The 25,698-nt window shown below is 32.7% G+C and overlaps 1 protein-coding gene across 7 annotated transcripts in view; it reads right to left on the reverse strand.

Annotated features, from left to right (window-relative positions):
- The window catches only part of Nmdar2 (NMDA receptor 2), a 171,112-nt gene that overhangs the window by 65,946 nt on the left and 79,468 nt on the right, over positions 1–25,698 (reverse strand). For all 7 annotated transcript variants that reach the window (XM_067355732.1, XM_067355737.1, XM_067355735.1 and 4 more), the window contains 2 exons: positions 16,884–17,393; positions 13,901–14,072 (listed from right to left, as the gene is read on the reverse strand). In XM_067355732.1, the coding sequence (XP_067211833.1) occupies positions 13,901–14,072; positions 16,884–17,180 (469 nt within the window). In that variant the 5' untranslated portion in view covers positions 17,181–17,393. The remainder of the gene's footprint in view (positions 1–13,900; positions 14,073–16,883; positions 17,394–25,698) is intronic.

The raw sequence follows: 25,698 nt of genomic DNA on the forward strand, positions 1-25,698 counted from the left end.
CCGACACGATCGATGGCGGAAGTAAAGTTTGCAATTTATTCAATGGAATTGGAAGCGTTTCACTAATACGACGAATGATATATTTCAGATGTTGCTGAAACTTTCTCTCCAAGATTTATCTATCTAAAAATATACTGTCTATCGGGAATCACGTAGAATCATAAGCTATGATTTAATGTCTGATAACTCGATAATTATAGATATATATACATATACGAATTAACAAGAAAATTGAGTCTTTATATTTTTTAAACTGTTATTTTTAAAAAAGTGTAATCAGTAAAGTGTATCAGAAATTTAATACAATAACGTGTTCATTGAAAATTTAAAGTTTCTAGAAATTGAGTAATAACTGCTCCGTGAGACATTAATTAAAGATTCAACTTTCCAATTCAATTTTGCATATCGATCAAATAATGTGATTAATTTAGAGGCAAGTTATAATTCAAAATTAAAAAGCTGTCTACATTTAAAGTTAAAAAATTGTATTATCTACAAATGGATGTGAATTTAATTTATATTATACGATTCTAATTACATCAAATATGTATGTCAATTTTCACATCATTTCAATATTACAAAAATTTAATATTAATTCTTTTTAATTTTTTATATGCTGATTTAAAAATTGAGTTGACAAGAATCGGAATATGTTACATCGTGTAAAAATTTTCGATCCAAGGGTTTGATAAGTAAAATACATCTAATGTTGTATGAGAATCTAATTAAGTGGAGTACTGTACGTGACGTTAAGCAGCGTGAAAGCAAAAGGATGCAGGACACGTAATTTAGTTTGGATCCATGCTGAATAGAGAATAAGAGAGCTCAGTATCGTATTTTGTTCTTTGTACTGTAATTAGGAGCCTCGTTGTAAAGTCTCGCTTGCGGTGTGTTTTGCCGCTCCACGTGCGAAAGTAAAGTAATTGACTGAGGGGGTTTTGTTCGACTCGGTCATCCGAACGCGTCGTATTTGTTGTTCGTTAAAGTATCACATATGTATATGTAACACAACTTCTCTCTCAACAGTACGGTAACATATCTATTTTGAAAGCTACAAGATTTAAATTAACGAAAAAAATAACTAAAGAAAAGCAGATATTATATTATTATGTTATGGAAATAATTAAATAAGTTTGGACTAACTGTGAGATTATATATATCAAATGTTATCAGAAATTATTATACAAAAATAAATTACTAGGGATTCGTAACTATAATATAACAATTATAACTCAATATAATTATAATATAACAAAGTTTCTTGCGGTTTCGTTCAAACCAAAATAATTAGAGCAAAGGCAGAAAGCTATTTATGATATATGTATATATATAATAATAATAAACATATACATAAAATTAATTGTCTATACATATCTACGTTAACAGCAATTTCGCGTGATATGCATATTTTCGACTTTATTTCAATATTCGTTCTTTATTGTTGATCAATAAATTTCAATAAACTTTAATCGATGCGCTTCTCAGAGTAAAAAAACATCCCTCCGGAATGTTCATCGTCAGATTTCTTCACGAGAAAAACTGTAGGATACTCTGAGAATGATAGAGTCCACGATCCAACCATACTTAGAAGGGTTGTAAGATCTTCGATGGAATTCGGTATCGAAGCGTATCGGTTCGTGAACGACTGCTTCGTGCTTGGAACAGGCAATGAGGAAAATGCAATATAGCTTTGTTCGCCATTTCGCACCATACGTCTCTTCAACTTTATGTCATTCATCTGAGTTCATCTACTCACACAGCGTGCTCAGGTGCATCGGCGTTTGCGAACGAAATTGAATTCTGATGGCATAATTCGCTGGTGATGAACGGGAGATTCTCCATTGTTACGGCAGAATTAACAAGATCCTGTGTGAAATGGTTCAGTAGGAGAGAAATAACGAACCGTTAGCCTGTTGTCAGAGTTGATTATTAAGAGAATCGTTTCAGCGATATTGGCTTCATGCTCGAGCAATTGTTAAAAAATTGCATTACACAGCGTTTCCGTCGACCATAAACAATCGCATCTTCACGGTGCGTTCATGTAGAGCATTCTTGCTACCAACAAAATTTTTAATTTCTCTGTCGAGTTTTCAAAATATTAAAAATATTTTTGTTTCTTTTCGTTACAAATTCTACATAAAAATTAAAAGCTAATTGTATATTAAATAGAATATAATTACTTGTGATGTCAAGTTTTATATGTAATTAAAACTTGACTATTTAAAATCTCTTTTTTCTCTCTTTCTCTCGCTAATTATATTAGTATACTACTTCAACGGAATATAACATCTTGAAATTTCTCAAAGTTTATATTACATGTCTTGTGCATTCAGCACGAAGCATATACATATAATATGCTGACAGGAAAATGCGAATGTAAATATTACAAGACTCTCCGCGAAGTATTGAATTCAAGTTTCACGAAGCATGCTTTAACAATAAATGTACTTAACAATTACAAAGTTGGCAAAAGACTTTTGTTTGGGAAGAACCTTTCATTCGACGAAGCTCGCTGGCGAATCGAAGAAGAAAAAGGATTGCGGTCCGAAGAGCAATAATTGAATATTGTCGTGATGGCGCAAACGATAGCGGAAAATTCGTGTCATACTGAAAAGTATCGATTAGTTTAAATGGTATCACCAGAGCAAAATTTAGAGGCCCTGAGTCGAACATTCGAAGAGTGAGCTCATACGTGAGCTGGCCTAAATAAACGTCAACTATGAGCGGGGCTGGTTTTCCGCTATGGACAGACCGAGCCGCGGACGGATGGGCAAGGGCGGCGCTTTATTGCATTACTTTGACTACATTTCCGCGCTCTGGAATTCTACATGAGTGGCAGTGACAGCGGCCTCTGCGCGAGAGACCGTAATATTACACCGCGCCGCACAAGCAGCGGGGAAATGTGCATACGATCTATTCCGTTTAAAATACCGAGAATACGTAATGATTGTATTTATTTAATTTCGAGTGAAAAATTAATTGCAGGCTACTAATATATCTATGTTTTCCCAGTGGGACAAAAGTGGGATTTCAAGCACAAATTTGTACAACGCGATATTTTTCAGAAAACTTTGATTCAACTTTTCAACATTTCCTGTAGAATCGAAATAAATTCGAGATTATGCAGCAGATTATTCACTTTGCATAAGGTAAAGTCTAGTACTAGCAAAATCGCAGCGTTACAAACTGATCTTTTATTATGCATGCAGTCCTCTTTCGGAAATGTGGCTAGGCATAATGCTTGCCTGGTAAAACCATAAACCATCAACAGAAATTTCATAGCGATTCGTAATTAAATATAGTTTGCTGACAAATATTACGGAAAAATATTATTTTAGTCAATAGCATATTTTTGTATATATTTTGAAGTAACTTGCTTTTAGTAGATCTTGAGTAAACAGATTGTAATATCGGAAATTGCCCACGTTGTGAAAAATAATATCGCGTGTTGTGGAAGTAAGACAGTGTTTTTACACTTAAAGTTTCAGCATTGTTTACAGACTGTTTAGGTGATGAAATTGAAATCGATCATTAATGTCAATATAATTTTATACACAATATTTTAAGAGTACTTGTATTTGCGAAAAATTATTCATAATATAGTGAATGATAGTAAGCCTTAAGTTTATAATACTGATAAAATCGAAACCACAAATACTTCCTTTTATTATGCATGCAGTCGGCTTACGAAAATATGGCAGAACATGTCCGTTGCGTTGTAATAGGATACGCAGACAATCCGAGATAACGGTATCGACATCAAATATTCATAAGGGTGCTACAAGCACGAATCGTATCGAATCGCTGAAAACCATAACGCGCATCGCTTCGGCTTACAAAATTCTACGCCAAATCACTTTATTGAGTAGCCATTGTTGCGCGACTCTACACTACATTCTTCCCGATTTTACCGAGCTTTCGGTTCGTGCAATTGCCGTATGTGGATGATAACAATTTAATTTGTTATATCGGTCGCACGATGATAGGTTTTCCTTTTTCCTGCACTCTTCTTGATACTATTCTGCGCCACAAAGCGTATTCTTTTTCTCTGCGATTCCGTGCGGAGAGAAAGACAGGTAATACACATTGGTATCAGTCGGTGGAATATTGTGTCCGCGTCCCTTTCATCTCCGAACCAAATAACATGCGTGTTCCAGGCATGACCTATTTCAATGCTTTTTCCATTTGTTCTTCCGTTTCTCTTCTTCCGAGAAAGACAGATTTTTAAAACAAACTCTTGGCTCTGACGTTCGTGCGCTTTTCATATCGATATTATTACTTCCTTATACATTATATGCTATTACATACGTAGCTGTAGGTCATAGTCGTTACAGTCGTGTAATAAACTCTTTGAGCGCAAACTTATTTATAACATCGTTAATTAAAAGATTCTTTTTACGAGATAATATATTTTTTTCTGTGTTAAATATATATATATATATTTCTTTCTTTTTAATATATTGACAAGAATTTTATACCCATTTCATCAATCTCAACGAGTTTGCTACAAGACGTCGTATGTTTGACAATATCTCACGTTGACTTGTTGTCCTGCACTTGTACGAAGTTTGATCAGGAAGAGAAGGGGAAGAAGAAGGCACAAATTCAAGCGTATCCGCTCTTGAGAGTAGCAAGTCCCAACCCTGTTGCACCCTCGAGACGTTGGTGGAGCAGACCGCTGCAATTTCCTTTGACCATTTGCTTCTACGTGTGTAAACTTCTTCACTTCTAACGTGAATTTCTCTACATCGGTATAAATTTCTCTAATATTTACAGTGAAGAGTTTTATTTGCATTTAAATTCTCTAATTAACATCTCATAAATTAGAAGCCACTTGAAAGTAAATGCAAAGTTTATTCATCTTTTTCTTTTGCAAAAAGAAGTAGTTGATTATCTTTGCAATATTTTAAGTCTGACGAATAAATTTCTCATACAATTATTCATAATTATCTCCTGAATTCATTCGTTCACAAACTAAAATACCGCATTATTTTCCTCCACTTTGATATCTTTTGAAAAGAAAAATTAAATGATAATGCGTATTACGGGGAAGAAAGGAGAAGTCCTTGCAAGCAAATCAAGGTCAGTTATATCTTTTTACAAGCAACAATGGACTATCAAAAATTGGCCGGCGATAGAATACTGCGAAACCATTGAAAAGCTCCATTAGTGGCTCGACCTGATTTCCTCTCTTTTATTGGCTAACGAACGGCAGAGCAGTTTCGCCCTAGGAGATCTTGTGTAACGGGTGGCCCGTTCAAATGATTGACAGACTGACTGGCCAACGAGATTGATTAAATGTTCTCGATGGGACTTCTCGACCGGACGATATCGAGAACGAAATCCGGAGCGTCGTATATCGATACACGCGAAAGAATTCATTGCGATATCGTCTGATCATGAGTACGATTGAAACTTCTACTTGATAGAGAATAGTAAACACTGTCGTGATTGATCCACTTTGACGAACAAGGGAAGACGTATTGCTTATTCGCGGTAGTTTAAATGGGGTAGATAAGTTCCTTCAAGGGAGATAAGTTTTATATTGCTCATAAAAATATGTATGTGCGTATATAAGCGTGTAATAACTAAATATGATGGTAAGACTGCGGGATATAATAGTTATGAGATATTAACATATTATTAAAGGAATTTAGATAGAAGAAAGATAGATAAACAATCTATTGGAATAAATAAATTTTAACGTCTACATTTTGAAAAATTCTCGTTAATATAATCCTTGTTGTTTTTAAGAATAGCGGGATAACTCGCATATAAAATATTTTCTCAGAAAAGAGAGAAAAAATTGACTGACGTAGCTAGAATAGAAAGTTCTTGCTGGTTGTAACTAAACTCAAGTGGTAAGTTCCTTTTTACTCTTCTGATCAAGAAATGTAATGTATTGGGTTACACGGCTACTTCTTCAATTTCGTACAAACTATTCGCAAGTTATTTTTACAGAAAACATTGAGCTCCTACATTGAAAAATTTATTTCAGGATTTTAGGTCAAACGTTCAATTGTGCCAATAAGTGGATATGGTCTTGTTTTATTCCGGATACATCAAGGTCAATCGACTTTCCTTTCTTTTTTTTTTACAGTTCAATGTTTCTATTGTCATTCTATTACAGTAACGTTTATTTATGTTAACAAGCAATTAGAGTTTCATTAATTTCTATTAAATTAAAAAAGATGTATCAGATCAAAGTCGTTAAAAAAATTTAACATAACGTAAGAAGCTTCACATATATAATTTTTGCATTTTTATAAATGCAATGAAATTGCACAAACATTTTCACAGAAAAGATTTTGCTAGACAGAAAAATCTTACTAAATGGTGTCATGCTTGACTTTATCTTACACATTAAGAATAGCGCGCAAAAATTATTTTTACGGTGCAGCGTTGATTTTATACGCCATGATGAACGTTCTATTCTTAAGATATGTCTACGAGAAAGAAGAACAAGAAAGAAAATTAAGCTCAGCGAAGTCTGGGTTTCTAAATTGCTAATCGATAGCGCACACCAATCTGAGCTCCGTAGAGCGCACGACATAGACATCAATCTGCGGAATGGCGCGCGATAAGAGGATGTCGTTTATTCGAATAGCTCGAACTAGCCGAAGAAGGGTCAGCGATGTCTTTGTACGGATGTCGTTGGTAAGCGGTGGTGAAATCGATCGACCGATCCCGAAATTATATTCCTGGACGAGAGAAGTTTCAGCAAAGTGACAATATTCAAAATTTACTTGGCGAAGACAGGTCTTTTCACTGTTATTTTTTCTTCAAAAGCAAAAAATAAATTTTTTTTAGAGAATAAAAAATGCGCATAATAAACAGAGCTTAAAATTCATTATCAAATATACACAAGTCATAATGGCTCAGCTTAATATCAATAATAAAATTTGTTGAAAGCGATAATAAATAAATATTGATCCAGTCATAGCATCACGCTTCTTAAACATATTTTTTTTATTATGCAGCTCTAATCTTATTTGAGATGTATTTTTTTATTCGAGCTATTATATATAGATGTATAATACGTAGTTTTCCGTTCGCTCTGACATATCGTCGATGCTGCGTGTGTGTCGGTAAATCCAGAACTGATCCATTATTTATTCGAATTTTAACTCTTCATTCTTAGCTTGCTATGTAAACTGAACCCTTCGTTTTCTTTTATATTTCTTTCCTTGAAGAGAGCCCGAAATTGTGGCCAAAACGTTCTTTGCATCTTGATTAATAATAGTTCATAACTCTTACGTGCCAACAACCGCGCTTTTGGTTCTTATTGCCTTCTGTCTCATTATTTACTTTTGAAGAACCACGTTTAATAATACACAATTTTTCACTTTGGAATTAATTAATGTTATCCTTTTTATGGTTGGTAAATAATATAATGTTACAACATTTTCTTTATTATTATATAGAGACAAAGAAACTCGTTATGCAGAAAAGAAACTTTACAATCCGCAAAAACATTTGTTATGGTATTCTTTGTGTTAAAGTACTTTGATATTTCTCTTGCTCTTTGTCATCTCACTTCTTAGCAGCTGGATACAAGGTCTTTAACAGAGACGTGAACAAAAAAACACTAAGGCAAATAATTCAAAGGCTCTTCGATCAACGTTTCAAGATGCCAAGTACTTGAAACGCAGCTCTCTCTACTATAGCACGCTGATTTCAGTAAATAGATCGAACGTCGATTGATTGCTCAGGAACTTTGCTAAATAGCTGCGGCTGTTAGATAAAACACATTGCGAATGCTTATAGAAAGATAATAATAAAATATTTCAATAAAAGTATCTCTCAATTTACTTCATGCTTAAATAAATTCCAAATGGAGATTTTATCAAGTGAAGAAATTAATACATGTAATAAAGAATTTACATGTTTGTCTCATCTGACAGACGTTGACTGATAAAAAATGTTCTTCAAATTGATTGAAATAGATTTAATATATATTATTTTGAGAAAATTATTCACACATACAATATATGAGAGACTGTTATTGATTCAAGTTAATATGATCAAATAATGGATATGTCACGAACGGTAAATAAAGCATAGATTAATTCCTTAGGAATTTTAATTGCTAAATTATACTGTGCAAATTATATAATGAGAAAATATATTCCATGTAAAAAAACGATGTAAAAATTTGATATAAAATACGATCGGGATTTATAATATAAATGTAGAAATGTAATGAGTTGATAATCCAACACACTGTAAAAGCTAAAAAAAAAGCTAAAAATATAACAGCTATGATTACAAGAAATTTTATTCGGAAATAATAGCATATTTAATTAATCAAATGTATGTCAATAATTCATTTTTTAAATTTACCTAAATAATGTACATTTTAATGCATTGAATATAAATGTTCTTTTTCTGTTGTTATTTGATTTCTTCATTGCGATTGCAATATCATAAACAAAATTTTGTATTGTGGGTGTGATCAGCAAATCAAATCTATTTCCGGTGCTAGAAAAGGGACCGCAAAAAGCGCATAAATCAGCGTGCCTGAATTTGTCAGTGTAACAATGGAACCAAAGAAAAAAGGGATGAAACGAAGAGCAGAGAATAGCGCTGGAGGAAATCATCTGTCTAGCTCACTTATACTTTCCACGGAACCCTGGAGCTTGGCTTTTGAACTTCCTGAATGTATCTTGATTTTCTATTTTAGCGAGGCGGCCGATACTATCGCGAAAGTTTTGTGATTCGTACGCAGCCATGCGAAATAGTTCGAATGCACCTTTTGATCGTTACAAGTTCATACTCAATACATTATCTACTAAAACCATTGAAAACAGGTATCTCGTATAGAAAATATGTATATGTATATCAATTTGTACTTTCTAACGTTAAATATTCGCGCATTAGTAACGAGTTGCGTTGCTCTATTTTAGAAATATTCTATAATAACAAAATTTAGTGCACAATTTTATTATTAATATATTCTTTATTTAATACTATATGCAATTCTTTATTAATTATATTCATAATTTAATTTTTCGTTAATGAAAGTAATATAAAATTCTAACACAGAATTTATGACGCAGCATAATATCGCGAGGGTAATTTGGAGAAATCAAAAGGTACAAATCCAGCAAACGTCTTTTATCTGTTACTCTCTTATTATTACTTATCTCTTGATCGCAGATTATTTAAACAGAACGTAATATTTATCGACTTTTATCAGACTCTTCTGTGATATCGTTTAGTGTAATTTAAGTTTATTTTGATTGCATATAAATTTTTGATTGGATATTTCTTTTAAAGTAAAATTCAAAAACGTAGTTTTCTGAGAAGCAATAATGAGATTTAAGTAGTAAGTTTTATGCAGATGTAAAGTTTCTCCGCAAGCCTTAAACTTTTAGACGCAAACGCGAAATGACTCGATAAAGTTAAATATATCGTTATATTTTCCGCTATATATTTTCTCCACGTTAATTCATTGCGGCATTGCGTCGAACTTTAGTCGTTTATTAAACAAAAATGGATCATTCGCAACTTCTTTTATTATGCGAATTTTATTCGCAAACGTGTTTATTTCATATAAAAAACTCATAAAAAATTTTATAATTCTGTTATAAACATATTATAAAAAAAAGATGAGTAAGACACTAAAATGTGTCGATGAAAAGTATCCGCAACAGTAAAATAGGTACTGGCATCGAACGTTCCGAAATGCACGTGTAAAAACGTTCCAGCATTTTTCACTAGATGGCAGGAGCTTGCAAGCTCCGCGATAGCTCACTTCTACTCTCGAATCGAGCATGATGATTAACAAGATTTTAAATAATCGATGAGACACCAACCCGATCAGGCGTTGTCGCCGTTATTGAGTCACCGATAAAATTAAGTGGATCACTTTGCCTGATGGGAAACAGAGCGCTCTCTTAAGGCGCTACGCGACCTCCTTTAGTGACGATAGCTGGAATTACCGATGGATTTTCATGCAGCGCTGTTAACACAAACCTAGCTTTATAGCCGTCGATATGCGAGTAATCCAAAAATTACACCAACAATCGCGAAGTCCATATAAACTTTTCTCATCGCTGGGGTGTACGAAACCATATTTTGAAGTTAATATAGCTTTCAGGTATATTCCATTAAGATTGAAGGAATTTCAAAAGTTATATATTCGATAAGTTTTATACCCTTATTTGTTGGCTTCGATTTTTAACTGCGTGAGATAGTATGGTTTCAGTAAAGTTAATAAATCCCATACTATAAAAATAAATAAAAACTTCATTTTCTTTTAACACAAATTGAAAGGCATCTCGAGCCATCGCTGGATGTTAGTGCGAGAATTATTAATATTTTTCATACAGAAAATTAATTTGTGTGTGTCTACTAGAGACATTTTTCATTTTCTTTTATGTTCTTCTTTTATTTGATCCCTGTTCGATGATATAGCAAATAATTTTTGTGAAATGCAAGGAACATATTTTTTTATTTTTTTTATGCTGACAACAGTCATCTATATGCTGAATTTTCATATTATCGGACGGTGATTTTTTTTTTTTGACATATCAGTTAAGAATCAATGTTTACAGTTTCTATTTTCAACAAAAACGACTGTTGCAGAAAAGTTATCGTGCATGTGGAAATTGTCCCCACGATATCGAAAGCATGGATATTGATCAGAACTCCTGGCGGTAGCTTGCGATTTACTCTACACATGTCAATCGGTGTCTGTGTTTAACCGCGATGTTCAATTTACCCTGCGGCGGGGTCGCTTCCGGTTTTCGGCAAGCCATTCGCTACTTCCCAATCCTGTCATCGCGGTTGTATAGAAGTGTCAGATAAGATCGCGGAAAGCTGTTGATATCGCGCAAGAATTTCTGTTCAAATAAATTATCGATATAATAAAAAGGCGTTAAATATAACTAACGATATATGAAATAATAAATTATTGTATATTATTTACTTTAAATATTTCTAATTTGATAAAACGAATAATATAGAAGAAATTCACCAAATTTTCGCAAAATTTTTGTCTTAGTATTCCGTTGCTTTTTTTAGTTGACGGTAATTATGTTAAAATTCAGAAATATACGAAAATGTCAAAAAAAGCATTTAAATCTACGCATTAATATTTATCTATCATTATTTATCTATTATTTTCAGCAAGTTTAAAGATTATTATTTTCCGAAGAACGAGTCACGATATATATTTTCTTTCTTGCCCGAGGGAGAATTTCTCTTTAGAAAATCTTTATTTCAAAGATACAAGCAGGATCCGCAAAAATGAGATGCTTCTCCAGGAAATAGTCGCAAATGACCGAACGCAATAGTCGTGCATTTGTTGAGTATCAGCACACTTTACTTTGCAAGTCTCTGCATCGCCAGTTCCATTAATGCCATTTCTGCACTGGCGTTAAGAATTTTCCTAGAAAATTTAATGGACCGGTAAATGTTGCAGCTGCGTCATGGCAGAGATCGACATCGCTCAGTGAAGACACCGAGTAATGCAGCGCGACTTTTCTCGGTCAATGTATTCATCGGGAGGCGTGTATGGCGATGACTGATCGTAACTGTGGCGTGTGTCGGTGAGTGGTGCGACGTGTGGTGATGTCTGAGCGGCGCCTGGCTGTCGTCCAGCTTTTCTAACGTGATTTACATGGCAGAGCTGCGCCCGACGTCTCTCTTTCTTTCAACGGAGCGCAGCAGCATGAAAACATCTGATTTTAACTCGATTCCGATTTTTCATAAATTCAATGAGTTCCAGAGAGGATTTTCGCCAATAGGAATTTTTTAAGGTGGATCGATCATCGATATGCTCAACTGTCATTTACCGCGTGCGGTTATGAACTGGCGAGATATTTTCAGAGAATTTAAATTCCCCAGAATATTGAAATTACGGCGGAAGATTTAGATAGAAATCGCGTCACAATACTTTCGAATATGTGTTCGTGTATTAAATTTTAAATATATATGGCTTCACAAAAAAATATTTAAAATTTTAAGCTGTATAAAAGCGCAATATTAAAACGTAATTTTTATATCAGATTATATTCTTTGCATTTTTAGAACTTTAAAAATTAAAACATACATAAATTTACATATTATTGAATTAAATAAGATTAACTAATAAGAATAATCAATTCAGCAAAAATAATATAGTTAAGATTTTTCCTAAAGATTATATAACATTTTATATTGTTTTACATATCTTCCAAAATTGCAACAGGTAAAAATAAAAATTAAATATAAAACGCACTTTTGAAGCACTTATCTTTTGAAGTTTTTTGCCTTCTATAATCAATATTTTTGCATCAATTCGCGTGATGTAATTTTGTCCCATTCAGAATTAATTGAATGTGAAATTGTACGGCGGGTCACAGCAGATGCGAACAAATAGATGTATTTTATGCACTTTCATCCATCAGAACCCACAATAATTGGAAAGCTTGTATTTTACTTCCGTCCATTCGCGCTATATGAAATTGATACGAAGTTTCTGGCGTCAAAATATTCACCGTAAATATCAATGTTTTAAATTCTCAATGTAAATATATAAAAACCACAACGTAATACAAATTATGGAATTACAGTTTGTAAAATGTTTACATTGTTTTGCTAATAATGTAAACAGTTATTTTAACCGCACGAAATTTGGACGTTGCAAGTCTGCAAATCTTTAATCGTAACACCAAATTTATATATATTATACAAAAAGAAATAAATTAAAATATGTAGAATATGTAGACGTTAATGATAAAAAATAATGACTGCTTATAATTGAGTTGAAATTACAAATATATACATGACTTTTATCATTTTGCATTTTTCAAAAGCAATAACAAGAATTAATTTGACTTGCAAACGTCGTATATGTGAAATTGAATTTATTGTTCTCTAACTATTAATTCATTATTTGCATAATGCGTCTATTATTTGCTTTAAACCATTTTAGATTTATCTTCTTTGGGATTAATAATCTTAGTCTACATGCTTTGCGTATTTGACTTTAACTTCCTGTATGCTAATTAATTATCCTGTATTACTTGGCATTCTCTACGCTGCTTCATGTTGCAGCAAATGAATGGTGGTGCAGTAGATGAATAATGCCGCATAATATAAACATTATTTTTTGGAATTGTAATCTGCATCTTGTTTTAAAGTTTCGTGAAGAAATCAGGGCTACGTAAATTATAAAATGATAAATCCAAATGATTTCTGTTTCATATTTTCTTGGCAGCGAAAAATCGCTTTATTACACGAATAAAGTGCTAATTTGTATCCCAGAGACACGAAGAATGAACGATACTAGCGAAGGGAACGTGTAATCCAACATTTAAGATTTAGTCCGATAAAGACCAAGCCCCCATAAAAATCTCCGAGACGTCTCGCGAGATAGATTCAAATCGATCTATGAGATTTTCTGTCCTTCCCTTTAATCTGACATTGCACGATTTCTTGCAATTTAAAAAGGATTTACGGCTTTGCACATAATTCTCCATACGATCGCAGTAATCAAAATTCATCCTTATAAGACACCTTGTCACTTGCGAGTTAACGGAAGATTTATATGTAGGATTTATTGTATAAAATCTCCGTAAAATTGAATATTAAGCAATTGTATATAATAATAAATATACAACGCACTGAAATTGATGATAAAGATTTCAGAATTCTTGCAAGCAATATTAATTCAATAGAAATGCAGTTTTTTTTTTTCATATGCGTATATATGAAAAAAAAATCCAATAACTTCGCATTAAAAGCATTGTTGCAGCTTTAGCTTTCAACCTTTTTGCAATCTCTTTTTAATTAATTGCATAATTTAGTATAATTTTGTAACCCGTGTAAAAAAAAAGAGAGATGTAGTATGATAAAATATCACATCAGTAATAGATAACGATGTCATCAATCAAATAAAATTGACACTCACCAGTAGGACTGGGTGTGAGCTCCTTCATCGCTATTTTGACGTGTAGATCGTATCGCTGAAAAAGTCCCAACCTCGGACCTCTCGTGCTTTTCTGTAGCACGTTGATGGCGGTGGTGACTGCTCTAGTATACTCCCTTGTGCCGAACGATTTATACGGCACCATCATGCCCACCTGTTACACAAATGAGGGGGAAAATATAAAATTTCGGCAAGGCGCGTATTAAACACACTCTTACTCTTATGTGCGTCACGCGCTTCTACCTGGTTTTGGTCAGTGCGAAAACGAACGTCGACCGACAGGTGATAAATTGGTTCCGCCACGGACGAGAAAGATCGTCAACAGGTTGCACAAAACGATATTTCGAGAAGTTTCGGCCGAGATGTCGTAGTTGACACGTTCGCTATGTTACAAATGGCTCGAGTTTAGGAGAGCGAGTGCTATCGCGTTGTCCGTGACGTGCACAATTGCGTCGGGGAACGCGCATCCGTTGTATGTCATATTATTTTATCATCACCATCATCGTATTATGTCATGTGCTGAATTGTGTTAAGTCTCGAAATTACATTATAACTTGTAATATTCTAATTCTGTGTATCAATTTGATTAGATCGCTACAATTATTTTATCGTGTTACCATTTATATAATTATATTTAATATTCTTCATTAACTCGATGATCAATAACTATATTTAGCTTATATGAAGTTTGCCTATTTCCTTCTAGTTATATATGTTCTTTAGAAAATAACATGAAAAATTAAATCAAAAAGTAATATTTAACAATAAGAATTGGAACAAATTTCAATCACATCAAGATCAAAGAAAATAATTTTTAAATAAACATGATAACATTTTTTTACGTCTTGAACAGACTTACATGAGATTTCTAAAAATTCTGGAACTTAGAATCTGAAACTAGTAGAAGAAAAAATTATAAGAATCAAAACGTGAATGTCGGAACACAAAAAATTTATTACAAATCAATTCAGAAACATTTCAGTTCAATTTTTGAGTGCTTTTCCGTTTGATTGAACTGTAACTTCTTCTTTCTGTATCGATTTGTAATACATTTTTTGCCTCTCGATGTCCGCGCTTTGATTCTTATAGCTCTTTTTCTGTTAGCTTTTTGTTATCAAAAAACCATATGTCACACTATAAAACCTAAAAGTATAAAATAAAAAATTTACGGGGAATTATGATGTCCAAGAAATATTTGCAAATTTTGAATCGTATCTAAATATAAGAAAAAAAATGTGAAAGATTTTAATATATTCTATTATTTGATTGTTATATTCTACTATTGTAATTGTTGATGCAATTATGTTATATTGGATGATCAATATTTCCTTTGTCTAGTGTTTTGTGTAGCGATTTTGATAATAGGTAATTATGCAGCATAATATACACCTGCTATAATTCAACAATAGAGTTGATTATAATTTTCAGTTTATTTAGCGTATCGCAATCGACAATGCATTAAGTGTTTAAAGCGATCAGAAAACTGCAGCAAGGGCATCTCGTTCACTTTATTACCGCAAGAATAGACTGCCGCGCACCTGTTGCATAAATCGATCGGTGCGAATGAATGTATGTAGGCTGAGAATGGACAACTTACGTTTCGGCCTATCAACGATATCGATAATTTATCAAAGACTTTATTATAAATGAAGTAAATATTCTAGAAAAGCTAAGAGTTTCATCGATATTCTGCGCGCGCAACGTTATGTTCTAGTAATATAAAATTTACAAGACACAAGCAAAAAAATAAAGTATTAATTCTTTGATCGTTAAGAAGACTTTTAAAAACAATATTATGTTATTGAATGATTATTTTTAATGCAAAAATATAGTCAAAAAGTATTTGTCTTGTTAGAAAACTATCTAAATTCATAGTATACATAAATCTATAATTTCTTCTCTTATGTATAATTTTTCTGAGATTAGTAACATTTTCCACAGATATTTTCATTCATGAAAATTATTTATTGCAACATTTATTAAAGTATGTTGTGATACGTATTCTTGCATTGCTTAAATAACGGATTTCATTCAGATAAATGGCGTTATCCATCGATTATCGCTAATGAATTGTGCTGTGAATCAATGATCATAAATCTATCGGCCATTATTAAGCACTCTATTCCGATGTGTAGACAGGTACTTACTGCAATCAGTGAATGAAGACGAGGCTATAAATTTTGCCATTGTGCGGCAGCTCAGGTTTAAAATATCGAGAAAAAATTCATGAATGAGAGCCGAGAACGAGAGATCTCCTGAGAATTTCACTTCGTGTAAGTCCAAATACAAAAAGTAACGAGATAATCATTTCCCGATTAAAGCGAGTTATTAACTTGACGAATTCATTAATATTCATTAAAAATAATTATTTCCGCGGTAAGCATTCTCGAGGCGCTAAGTCGAAGAACTTATCGTCAACTGTGTGTGTGTGTGTGTGTGTGTGTGTGTGTGTGTGTGTGTGTGTGTGTTTCAACGAAACTCGGTGTGATAATTCGTACAGAGACTTAGTATAAATTAGATAAGCGGATTTACCTAAAATAATTCACCTAAGAAATTTAATTAAAAATTCACTAACATAAAAAGGGACGAAGAAGTTCGTGAAGTAAGAGTCGCACAATATAACAGTTATCACAAAGTTATGAAAACGCAAAAAAAATGTAAAAGATAATTAAATTACATCGAAACTCTATTTTAAAAAGATTAGAAACTAAATATATTTCGAAGATAACTCTGGAAGATAATTTTGTTGCAAAAGTAACATACTTTTTAATTGAACTGAAATTCTATGTGTGTGTGTTTTTGCTTTTACTTGTGCAATTATATTTTTTAATGCAAAATGTAATGTAACCTTTAATATTCTTTTAATAAATTCCTCTTGAATAAAGAATGTAGAATATCCTTCTATGATCGTAATTAATTTTAATAATTTTTTTGAGGAATTCGGAATCAGAAGGGAAATTTTTACCTTGAGGTCGGTGACGTTGTAGTTATTTGACACAGAAGACTGCGGCGTGTATGTGAAGCGCGCAGGAGGTACGGTCGTAGTTGTCGTAGTCGGGAACGGCCGTTGCCTCGTAGAATTTGAGAGTCTGCCTTCGCCAATACGAACCGCCGAATTACCTCTGACCACGTTTATACCCTTGGGAACCGTACCCCTGCTGGTCCCGACCTTGATGCCGCCCTCTCTAAAGGTGCTACCCGGCGGACTACCTAACACCAGCAACGGCGACATCACCAACGAGAGGATCCACGCGGTCTTCATGGCGTGAAATTTGTTGTTCGAGGCAACGATCGTTTTTGCCGCAACACGTCGATCCGACGATCGATTTGATCTCGTCCCTCTTCCTCGTGTTACCTCGATTCGGATGCAGCACTTCCATTCAAAACACCCTTTTCAGCGTCGCAGCAATGTGACGCAACTGCGTGCACGCGGATGTTTGCCACCGTAACGTCGTTTCATCGCGAATTAGTGCATCTGAAATAGAGATTAATTGGAAATTTGTTAGTTATAGAAACAATTTCAAGCATGAAAAAGTATTGATGTTGAATTGAAAAATCAAGAGTATTTAAGAAATATCAATTATATAAGAAAATTTCCTTAATGTAATATTTTTTAGTAATTTGCACAAATTATAAAATAATAATTTTGTTATTTCTTTCTTTTTCTTTTAAGATAATATTCCTTTAATTTTGTCCAATTATACATCTAAAGACTAAAATCCGCTAATATTTTTTACAGCTGTAGATTCATTTTCCTCTCTTTCTCTCTTGATCGTAAATTTTGATCTTTTCAATTATACGAAACCATTTTGTAAACTGAAGGACCGACTAAATACACAAGAGCGAGGAAGGTATTTTAAAGCAATCCCTGATATTTATTGCCAAAGTGAGCGCTTTAATTGAAAGAATCCTTAATTTTGTTTTCCTAATTTCACGATGGGGAAATACAAGAAAGCTCATTCTAAAGGCGCTTAATTGCGATTCACTTCATCACTTTTGTACAAGTATCTCAATTGAGAGTCACAGTTCGGCTAATCTACAGATAGAACCGCAAACTTTTCAAACAACTGTTCGAACCACAAACTTCGCACGTAATAATCTAAGATTTTGCTTTACGAAGAATTGCGTTTGGAAGCATCGAAGCGACAGATGGCCGTATGTAGTAGCCAATTTCCCATAGGATTAGTCAGATAAATCGATCGGTCATCGCTATCTGTCATCATACATGGATGAAATGTTCTACCTGACAGATTGAGTCTATCACGGATTGAGTTTGCAATGTTGATGGCGTAAATCTGTAAAATCTAATCGGATAAATTCCAATTTGATGGACTTGCAGTTTTGACGTATTTCGTTTCCGTGGATTAAAACTACGAAATCCCTCCGATCAAAATAATAACGAATTGTTTTAACTAATGCTTTTATTTCTTTTGTGCGTTTTATAAATTTTCTCTTTTATTATATATCTATATATAATAAAACAATTTCAAACAGTCATTTATCACGGATATTTTTCGACCTTAATTGAAGAAATTTACCAAGATGTTGATTTTTAGATTTTCTTGCGAATATTTCGGCTTCCAAGTTCCGAGCGAACAAAACTTTCGTCTCGCGTACGTTCAATGGCAACCAGTTGGTGATTTCCAGGTCAAGAGAAAAAAGATTGTATGAAAAACTTTTAATTCAGAAATCCGGACGTGTAGAGGACCGTGTAAATTGGACACGTGTAAACTCAGATTCACTAGGTTTCTTATTCAAAATTATTTTAACAAATTGTATGTGCATCATGTGTATATTATTGATTACATGCGCTACATTTTATGTATATAAACTATTTAAATATTTTTAACATTATATTTATAACAATTAAATAATTAAAATTTTAGTGAAATGTAATTTTCAAATATAATTTTCTCGCTACAAGAAATGAAAGGATAAAGTTTTTAATTTTTAATTCTATAAATTTTAGAAGAATTATTATAATTTGTATGTTTTTTCTAAATATTATAAATAAAAATTAAATGCATATGTTTATCTCAATCATATATTTAAATATTAAGTCATTATACTTAAATATCAAATATTTAAGTATAAATTAATTATACCTTGTTGCTTAGTATAATTAATTAATTATACTTTGATATTTATTATAATTAATTAATTACACTTAAATATTTGGTATTTAAGTATAATTGCACCGAAATATTTGATATTTAAGTATAATTAAGTATATAAAAAACAGAAGTTCATAAACTTTTTAAAAATTTTTCTTATTTTATGGTGTGAAAATTATGGTTTTTCTTTCATAATACGTGGCGTAAGACGATATTGATTAGCCTTTTGAAGCGTGGTTGCCCTTTTAAGTTTAAAGCTTAGTCGAACTTCAACCCTCAAACTTTTGACAGTAAACTCGTACTGATATTTGTATTTAAAACAATACAAAAGATAAAATACAATTTTTGTTTTTCCGATTAAGTAATCTATAATAAAAGCTCTGAAAGTATGTGGAATTGTATTATTATCATCAATAAGTAATCTTTCATTAACCGGCATAAACTCGTCCCATATAAAATAAATGATGTGCTGTCGATAACAAAAATGATATACGGTCGATACTTCCTGCTTTATTTCTCGATTGTTGGACCTGCATTGAGAATGACATTTGTTTCAACTTTGACACGTTGGCAGCTATTTCATTATTGCAGTGTTTCTACTACGTAGACGCTGTCGATTCCGGCTGCAATTTATATTTTGAACACGTGCGATATAATGTGATGGGTATTTTTAAATATGTCTGACTATCTTTCTCGGGAGCTGCCATTAATCATTGACATCGTGATAAAGCGATTTATATGGAAATTGCAATAATAGAAGCATTATGCGTATTAATGTCGCATGTGAATTCGATTTGTAATTTACGTGTAATGCACTTAACTTTACATGCAAATAATTTTAATTCTAGGTCGGTATTATACATTCAAATGTAAAACGAACGGATTGATTCAAATTCAGTCGCAAGGCATTCTGTTGCAATATTTCTACCAGCATGATAATTTTTATTTCGATATTATATAAACGGAACATCTGATTGAAATATCTTACAATCAATGAAATTTTAATGTTTTTTACTTTTTATTTTTTTTTTCTGCCACGTAAAAATGCAATTTACATGTATAATTTAAATATGTCTAATAATAAACCATGTTTAAAATTTTGCTTTAAATTGAATATACTAATTATATCGCAAGTTATTGATAATTTAACTTTTAATAAAATAGATATTTTAATATATAACTAATAATAAGTATATTAAAAAAATTAGAGAACATTTTTTAATGGCTTTAAAGAACTGCCAGTTATACACAACTAAGGATAAAAGGATTTAGTTCTTGTCCAAGTAATTGATTCATGACCAAGAAAGTTATAAGAATAGACAACACAGCGACAGTTATAGTCTCTCGTTACATAAATTCTTCCTAAACTTTTTACGAGGTTAGAACACTACAAAGTGACACTAAGAGTTCTGCGCGAACGAATAAATAAAAGAATGTTAAATAAATAAATAAATTTCAGTACTACGATTATCTGTGTGTTTTTACAGATTTTATGACATTATTTTTACTTACTGTGTCATTTTACTTTTTTATATGTAGATACGCGCGTTTATTGTTAGGTCAGGTCTATCCTAAGTTATTGCCAAAGTTCACTTTACTCTTCTTCTTTGCTTTTCGATTTTCGTTGGAAGGTGATTTCCGAAGTCAAATATTTGCTCACTGTCGCAGACTGCGCAGCGAGATTTAATGATTGTCACTCGCAAGGTCGAATTTATTCATATTAGGATATTAAGATACGTATTACTTAAAAATATATTAATTGTTTGTAACATAGTCACAGAAATTCATAATATCAGACATAAAATAATCTGTTTCAGAAAATTTCACAAAATTATATATTTTTGTGCAAATTTTACAACATTATATATTTTTTTATATGCGATTTTATTTTACGTACTTTCGTGTTGTAAAAAAGCTCATTACGTTCTACTTAAAAATATTATTCTATCAGTAATTCAAGGAAAAAACAACATTTTTAGTTTTATAATGTTGTGCAATTAATCCCTTATAGGATAAACATTTACGTATATCTGGCATTTCTCTTTGGAAGCAGACAACCAATCGACAGACGATTAGAGTGGTTCGTAGAGAGTATTAGCACAAGTGTATAGTGACGATACGGTTGACTTTTCGCCGTCACGTATTGCTTTGACCCGCGTTTATCTTCCCTCACGTATCAGGTTTCGCGATATTGAACCGCGCCCCATATGGATGGGCTTTGGTAAACCGACCAACGGCTGTCGCGGATTCCTGTGGCTTAGCTCTATCTCTAAACCCTTGTACCCTCTATTAAGGTAGCAAACTAACCGCTGCCGTAAGGGGAGTTTCTACCCGCGGCTATCCATCGATCTATTTGTGATAATTACACATCCAATTAACAAGCTTGATTATAGACGATGAATATTGCGTGCATTCTCGCGGAGTTTTGGTTGATAACCTTAGCAATCTCTCTTGTATTTGCTATATATTGATATTTCAAATGACGATTCATATGATGGTTCTGATGTAGAAATGTTAAAAACAATTATAACAGCTTTTTTTGAAAAAATCCACGGAAATTTAGGAAAAATACTATTAAATGATGCAAAAAACTTACAATTTAAAAATCAATTTTGATTCATAAAGATTCAAGAACTATATAACTACTTAAAAATCCTTTTCAATAATTATCGCTCAACTATCCCTCTGAGATATCTGATAAAAAATAAATCATTACTATAACTATTCTCTTTATCACTTCTACATTACAACAAAATACTGTTTAAAATAATTGAGAGAATTTCTGCTAATTTCACAGAAACGTTGCGTCAAGTTTCAAAGTGCACCATGCTGTGTGAAAAGAGCGGAAGCTACGCTGAACGCAAACTGCGAATATAATAAACTGGAAATGACTGAAGTTAGCGCGAACAATGTACTACAAAATGTTTAGTAGTGACACAGTTACGGTAATCAGTAATTTTTTGTAATGCATTCTTTCGCAGATTTTTTCAATGCAACTGACGTTATGATCCACTCTAGAATGACTAATATCGCAAATATATTTTGCCGACATGCTACTAATTGATGTATTCTATTCGTTTTTTCACAATATTTTTACTCTTTCTATTACTACGAGAGTTTATATCATTTATGTATTTCACTACATTCTCTATTTTTCATGTACATTCTTGTCAAACAAATTATCATGAGAGCTGCGACACCTACGATACCTACGTTTTTATTGGTATAATGCAGAGATTGCTAGTAGAAAGTGGAAACACATGGGTCTGATTACGGATTTTCGACGTGATTAAGCAGTTCATGCAGTAATTACGTAGATTAATTAACTTGATTGCAATTAATTACAACAATGATGATTATTAGTGAGTTACATCGATACACCATATATTATATTTAATATCGCAATTTAAAATCTTTTTATTTGTCTCAAATGTTATAAAAAATTCATAAATTTTTATTTTTTGAAAGAACAAACATTTTGTGTGTACCTATATGTATTTGTGTATGTTTATGCATAAAATGTGTGTGTAAAGAATTTGCGATTAATTTTCTGTTTGTTGTTATGACTGAATTAATTACAATCGCTAATATAGGATTATAAGCTTCTGTTAATAGTCATTCGAATCACGTAAACATAGATCGTTAAGTTTTACGCTAATGTCAATATCTTGTATCAGTACATTATTGGAATATACGATATGCATTTGTCGTATCGAATAATCGGTATTTTAGATAAATGACAATCCGATAATCGGTGTTCCGATTAAGCAGCATCAGCACAATCAATATCTTGGTCGACCCGAAATGCTTTAGTGATTTTCCAATATTAAAAAAATGCAAATGCATTATTGCAAAGTGCACTTTTTCCGACGTCAAGCCATTTGTCAAATCAGTTTAATAAATTTTTCAATAAAACTAAGATTCTTTTTCTTTCTCACACTTTTTTAAATTCTTATCTCAGTTCTATGTATTAGAATAAGTAATATTTAATAATACGTTTAATTAATCTCTTTCTCTTTCCCTCTCAATCTCTCCAATATATAATTTAACAATTTTTCTTTATAAAAACTTTTAATTTCATAAAATTAATATATGTATTTGTTCAAAACAAAAAAAATAATAATTTTGTTTTTAATGTTTTTGGTAGAATTTCCGTTCCTTGTTTTTCTTTCTAATTAAACTTCCATTTGTTATTACAGGTTAGTAAAATTTAGTAGTGACGTGAAATATCACGTGTAAAAATCTTTTTTTCACAATTTACGTTTTCAAAAAAAAAAAGAATTTTTTTTGCGAAATTTATGCGAAAATCTTTTTCTGGCAATTTACATTTTCGAGACAAAAACATTTTTTTGCTTCGAAAATGTAAATTATCGGAGAAAGATTTCCACATATGATGTTTCACATCACTAATGAATTTTACTAACCTGTAATAACAAACAAAGTTTAATTAGAAAGGAAAGCGAGGAACGGAAATTCTATCCCAGAGGGTCGATTAAACATTTACCGGGATATGATCTGTGACCTCGTATTTGTTGTATCACTTGATAGTTCGCCAATCACCGGTGATTTCAATTTCTTTTCCATCGGACCGCAATTCGATATTCAATCAAGGATTCATTCGACGTATGTACCGAGCGAAATAACCCGGAACGACGAGATCACCGGTGAAAAGCTTCGTTGAACTACCGATTCTCGTATCGAGACGAATTAAATGTCAAGTGCTATTTCTTTTCCAGCTTGTTTACAACTTTTCGCGATTACCAGAAGAGTGGAAATCTCGACAATTTTTCTTCGATTATGTATCCGTTCGAGTAAAAAAAAAAATACTTGTGTTATTCATGAGAGCGCTTCGGGAAAATGTGACGAATTACCATGATTGAGTTCTGTGAGGATTTCGTTGGACGAAAGTAGACAATGGAGGTGTAGGAATTGATCGAGACATATAGCTTCAATTCTGAGTTTTTCGATTTCGCGGAAATTGAGTTTTATCATTTTGTAGGAGAGAAATAAACATCTGACGAAGAAAAGTGGAAAAAGTAAAATTGCAGTATAACTAGTAATACAGCACGTCTAAAGAAAATATGAAGAAAAGAACAAATAGAAGGCTGCCGTCAAGGTGCAATACTGTTCTTATACTAATAATTTATGCACAGAGCGACATAAACATGCGCTGCGCAAACTTTTTGAGGTCGGACCGATAAGATCCGTAAGAGGATTTTCGGTAGTATGTAACGCACGCGCGGAGCACGGCACTACGTGCGGTGCCGGCAAAGAGAATACCGAAAGCCGAGCGACCGGCTGAAAAGCAGATAATCTCATCTGGATGGTAATACGGAAAAACAAAGAAATACGCTGAACATTACAGGGGAGAGGCACACAAAAGGGTGGAGATAACCCATGTGTATGTGTGTGCGTTCCGTGCGTTATTGTCTTTTTTTTATCTCTCCCGAAGAATTTTGTGCGCTTCAGCGATACGACGAGTAAAGTTACGACGTCGCGATGTTTGCCGAAGAAAGTCCCCATGTATTAAGGAAAACTATAGCGCCCGTAATCTTCCTCGAAATTGCAGTTGCTGCTGGGAAAATGCCTTACGTTGTAATTCGATCGATAAATCGCAGATAAGCTGCTGGTTTTGCACCGTAAGAGTAAAAAAATAGGTTTCTTTTTACAATACAATTAATATTGATAGAATTATACATAGAAATTTATTCTAATTAACATTTATATCTTGCGTGATAAACTACATTCGTAATATATCTGTGTAGCTCATACATCGCATTCCCTTAATTGTTGATAATAAATTTCACCGAATAATTAATTTCCCTTCGAGACTGGTGCACAATTAGAAGTGGAATGATGGCGCCTATGGGACATTCTAAACGTTTACACATGATAACGATATAACAAGCTCACGGCAGCCCTGAGCTAGATGTTAAGCTATCAGCTAGATGTTAAGAGGCTAACCGAACAGTTTCAGTAGTGCAGGAACACATGATGCGACTATGCATACGATTTGCATTCGTCGGCGATCCATTTACATAATGCATTATGTATAATGCACCATGCGGCGGACGTGTAAGTGTATAATGCTGCTGGATACACGATAACATTGCCCATTTCGATTGTACGCTTTTCTCTCGCAAGCTTTCCGTAGAATATCTTGCAAAAAATATTGATAGCCGATGGATATAAATATCGAAATATCGCCAGTGACACACAGAATTTAAATATCTAATTACATGTTATCCTAAAGTTTGTAATCTGCATCCCTGCATAATTATAACACAACATTGAGCTAAAGTTCTGCCAAATATCGCTCGAGGTAACGCGACAGAAATAACGCAGATGACTCATCTTACACAAGACGCTGCGGATATACAATATTACATGCTTATATATGCATTACGTGGTTGACAATAGTAAAATTGTATAATGCTTCGTGCAAATTGTTTTAGTTAGTTATTAATTATTTTTAGATTGTGGAATGATATGTATTTATATTTAAATATCTTTTTCTCTGCCCTTTGCTTAAATAAAAATTATGGATACACATTGTTACATCAATTCGCACGTATGCGTGTTGTTTGAAAAACTATAAAGAGAACGAAGGTAAATAAACATATATTAATTGCATACTGCTGCAACCGTTCCATTAAGCTAATTACT

The sequence above is a fragment of the Linepithema humile genome, chromosome 5 (genome assembly GCF_040581485.1).
Source record: "Linepithema humile isolate Giens D197 chromosome 5, Lhum_UNIL_v1.0, whole genome shotgun sequence".
Lineage (NCBI taxonomy): Eukaryota > Metazoa > Arthropoda > Insecta > Hymenoptera > Formicidae > Linepithema > Linepithema humile.